The sequence below is a fragment of the Hyalella azteca genome, unplaced genomic scaffold (assembly GCF_000764305.2).
Source record: "Hyalella azteca isolate HAZT.00-mixed unplaced genomic scaffold, Hazt_2.0.2 contig7465, whole genome shotgun sequence".
Lineage (NCBI taxonomy): Eukaryota > Metazoa > Arthropoda > Malacostraca > Amphipoda > Hyalellidae > Hyalella > Hyalella azteca.
Genome location: NW_025937590.1, coordinates 1 through 4,605, shown reverse-complemented (window position 1 = coordinate 4,605; position 4,605 = coordinate 1). Strand labels below are relative to the sequence as shown.

General features: G+C 35.3%; 1 protein-coding gene across 1 annotated transcript; it reads left to right on the top strand.

Moving 5' to 3' along the window:
- Positions 1-642: 642 nt before the first annotated feature.
- LOC108678857 lies at positions 643-1,708 on the top strand (the record flags this gene model as incomplete). The annotated part of the gene is made up of 3 exons (XM_018167352.1): positions 643-802; positions 1,057-1,209; positions 1,598-1,708. Coding segments are annotated over 3 exons (317 nt in total), but the record flags the coding sequence as incomplete, so codon positions are not given.
- Between the last annotated feature and the right edge of the window lie 2,897 nt (positions 1,709-4,605).

Here is a 4,605-nt window from a genome sequence, read left to right as displayed (position 1 = left end):
GTATGTAATTCTTGGCGATTGTTTTGATTGGAAAAGTTTAATTGACAATTTTTCATGGTGCTTCAACTTAATGAGTAGTGAGTATCATGGAAATATAAGTAAAAAAGTAACGGTGAGGCTGCTTTCCTTCTGAATCAGTTTTTAACGTGGTTCAAATGTCCTGAATGGCGGTTGTTTCAGCGTTGATTCGACTAGAGAATACCTCGTGGGTTGGTAGTGTGACTATGAACATAATTAATGAGACGTCGTTGCATATTTTCAGCGAGCATTTTGTCAGTAAACTGACGAAAAAATAACAAGAATGTGTTCTTGTTATTCGTTCTTCTAACGAATAACAACCAGCATGATAACGAATAACAAGAATGTCTGAGTTCTATCGAGCAAATGTATGCCCTAAAAATTGATTATTTCTATCCTGTCTGTGTTCTATCGAGCAACTGTATGACCCAAAAATTGATTATTTTTATACTGTCTGTGTTCTATCGAGCTACTGTATGCACAAAAAATTGATTATTTCTATAATGTCTGTGTTCTGTCGAGCAACTGCATGCACAAAAAATTATTATTTCTATGCCGTCAAAGTTCTATCGAGTAACTGTATGAACAAAGTACGATAACTCCTACATAATTTAATTTTTCCAGAAACGCAGTACACGCAGGTTTTCCGTGCTGGGAAGTGCCAGCGAGCGGTGCTCACGTTCCAAGACTTCCAAATAGAGGCTCGCAGCGAAGACGAAGAAGAAAAGTGCGACGACGGCTTCCTGGAGATCCGCTCTGACGTCTCCGTGCCCGAAGGGCAAATGTATGGCTTATTTTTTCATGGTTCTTAAGTGTGAATGAAGTAATTTCATTCATTCATTCATCTACTTATTGCCTGTTGCGGTGTAATATCAAAATATTTTAATTTTCATCAATTGATCAAGATTAAAGTATGAAAAATTCACTGTATTAACTAATGTAAAAAATTCCCCAAAGTAGTTCAAGTGAAAGGATTAGAAATTAATTGTCTGGTTTTTATTACGGAAGCTGTGTTCAAATTTACGTGATTTATTTCAGATTTTGTGGTGAAGAAATTGAGAAAGGAACAGCGTTCAAAAGTGACAAGTCGGAGCTCATCCTTCATTACATGAACGGAGACTACACTGGCATGGAAAACGAAAACAGAGGCTACAAGGCTACTTTCACCACCGAGGCCATACCCACCTGCAGGTAGGAGTTGAGAGCAACGGGTGCGTCCTTAACGATGTTAATTGTGAGATATGGATTATTCACGAGTTCTAGAGAACTCGTAATCATGTTTGTTGAAAATATAACAGGCAAGAATATTTTTTGCGACATTTGAGCTAGATAAGAAATAAGTAACTTCACTGCGTGGCACACGTAGAGTAAACTTCTATTTTGCAAGCAATTCTAGTCCGACGAGGTTAGGTGTTGGTTCTTTTGTAAACTGCCATCCTACGCCAGATATATGCCCACAATTGTCATGTCTACAGTTACTTGTGTATTGTCCACATTATACCTGTTTTGTAAGCCTGTAGTGAACAGATGTTTCAGTTTGCAGGAATAAATTGACAAATTCTAACTTCTTGATTTACAGTTGATTGGGTTTCATTCACCGGCTGGAATGTCATGAGGACTGGGTACCACAATGAACATTAAACGAATAGTGTTGTGTTTTTGAAGCGTGTGAAAAATGACTTGCAAGTTCTGTTCTTGTTTCATTTTTAAGACCAAACTACAATTAGGGATGCTTGGAATTTCCTTGTACAAGATTATCCCAAGGAAAACTCACTTGAAAGGAGACCTTTACTGTGGTAGGACATGATTTCGATCTCTAAGAATCGAAATCACTCAATCAAAAATCACCTACACTCAATTCCTTTTTTTCATTATTCATGTTTTCAATAATTCTTGTCATCATTGCGAATCTCCTGGTAGCGGCTTAAAGAATTAATTCAGTGCGTACTGGAGCTCCTCTTAAGGAATATGCGATAGTTTTTGTATGCGAATAAATGGACCGAGACGCGCATTAGAACGAGTAACGTAAAAATAAGCGTTGACAACAGAATGGTGTGACGAGGAATAACTCTGAGGTATGGAAGCTAAGTTGATCAGTTGAAAGTTCATTCATGAACACACTTCAGAATTGCCTAGTGCTGCATCTGGTCGACGGTCCAATCGACACGTACCTATAAACTTCGATTTTTCGCAATAGTCTAATTTCCACTCTGACATTCACCGCATTCAATAGCAAAGTGATGTGACATTGCTAGCATTTCGTTTTAAATCGAATTTTTAATTTTCTCGCGTACCCCTGAATAGCGGAGAAACTGATTTATTCCATTTTAAATATAGCTTAGATTGTGCTTCCAAGTTAACAGTTAATATGAGCGCTGAATTTGTTGATCGGTTTCTAGCTCTCGGCTCATCTAATTTGTGGTGACAATTTGTGCTTACAATCGGAAATGTAGCTGTCGCGGAATAAAATTCGGTCGAATATAAATCCTGCACATTCGGGATTTCGTTAGAACTTGTCTAAAATGAACATCAAATACAAATGAAAATCAGATATTAAACTTATTACTCTAAGAAAATTCAAAGGGACATGGTTCCCTATTTTTTGCTCAGAAAAATATCAATTCTAAAAATGAAAAACCTTTTAACATAAACTGAATCTAAAAGAGTGATCATGCAACAGCCTAATTCAATAATTCTCGAGTTACAGAGTCGTGTTGCAAATCCTATACATTGTCAACAGGTGCTGAAACATTCTCAATGATAATATCAGCAGAATAAGGCAAAGTCTAGGACACAATAGGTAGCAAACATCGTGACACCAAACCGCTTAGGCTAATGCAAGCATATGTCCCAAAAGCAAAAATCAGATTCTTAAAACAGATAACTAGTGCTAGTAATCTCGAGTGCAAATGTGCAATACTGGCCTAGATCGGAAACTTGCCTTCAGTCAATGTTATCACATTTCGACATGAAATCCTGGTCAAAACATTGGGGTTACTCACGTTTTCTTGGCGACTCGAGAAATGCACTAAAACAAACTGACTTAGATGTGATTAAATTTTCAACACCTGCGTAAAGAACAATAGCCAAATGAATAGGTTATCTCATGTTCTAGAAAACAGCTAGCAACTTAATCTTGTCAATAAAATTCTGATCCACAGTTAAATCATGATCTCAGCATGATAGCACGTCACCGGACTGACCGGAGTGAATTACCTCAATTAACTTTAATCCTTCTAACTATTCAGACTGCATCTATCCGACAAATGCTAACTAAAAATTGTAAAGCAAAGAATAGTCCACAAAAATTCATATCTTTATAGAAAACTTTTCGGAGCAGCTCCATTGTCAGTTCGTAGAATCTTTAAATTATATCAAAAGTTACAAATTAGTACAATTGAAAGCACAGAACTGAATCGATACTTCTCCGGACCCGCCTGCAAACTCGCAAACGCAAAACCTAACTACAAGCTCAACCGAACTACTCATAACTCCTACAATACTGAACGGATTTGATTGAATTTTGGAATGTGAGTATTTATTAATGGTACGCTGCGGTAGGAATTATTATAGATTTTTGCATAAATTAGTCCTCAATTAAAACTAATAAACGTATTTTTTAATCAACCAAACTACTCATAACTCCTACAATACTGAACGGATTTGCTTAAATTTTGGAATGTAAGTAGTTATTAATGATACGTTGCGGTAGGAATTATTACAGATTTTTACATAAATTAGTTTTCAATTAAAACTAACAAACGTATTTTTTAATCAACCGAACTACTCATAACTCCTACAAAACTGAACGGATTTGCTTGAATTCTGGAATATAAGTAGTTATTATTGATACGCTGCGGTATGAATTATTACAGATTTTTACATAAATTCGTTTTCAATTAAAACTAATAAACGTATTTTTTAATCAACCGAACTACTCATAACTCCTACAATACTGAACGGATTTGCTTGAGTTTTAGAATATGAGTAGTTATCATCGATACGCTGCGGTATGAATTATTACAGATTTTTACATGAATTAGTTTGTAATTAAAACTAATAAGCGTATTTTTTAATTAACGGAACTACTCATAACTCCTACAATACTGAACGGATTTGCTTGAATTTTGGAATATAAGTATTTATTATCGATACGCTGCGGCAGGAATTATTAGAGATTTTTACATAAACTTGTTTTTTAATAATACGGAAAACCTGGCTTGGTAAGTGGCTTTCACTGGGAACTTAAAATGGCTGGAATGTCATGCTGGGCAACTGGAGGCATTGGCAGAAATTGCTATAATAAATATTGAAATGCTTTATATGCGTTAAAAAAATACGTATAGGTGGCTTTTTGATTCATTTTCGTAATAATAACAATAAAAACTATTAGCGTTCTACGGAATTTCCCAAGTTTGCCGCGAGAAGTACTCGTAGTTAAAACATAGGAAAATAATAATTAAAACGTGCCCAGACAATTGCTTTCTTAATATTTCTATTTCAAAAGAATATAATATCATTGCTTAAATGAAGCATATTGTTTTAGGCATAATGTTTCCAATTGATAGTAACAATTTACAAAGTAAA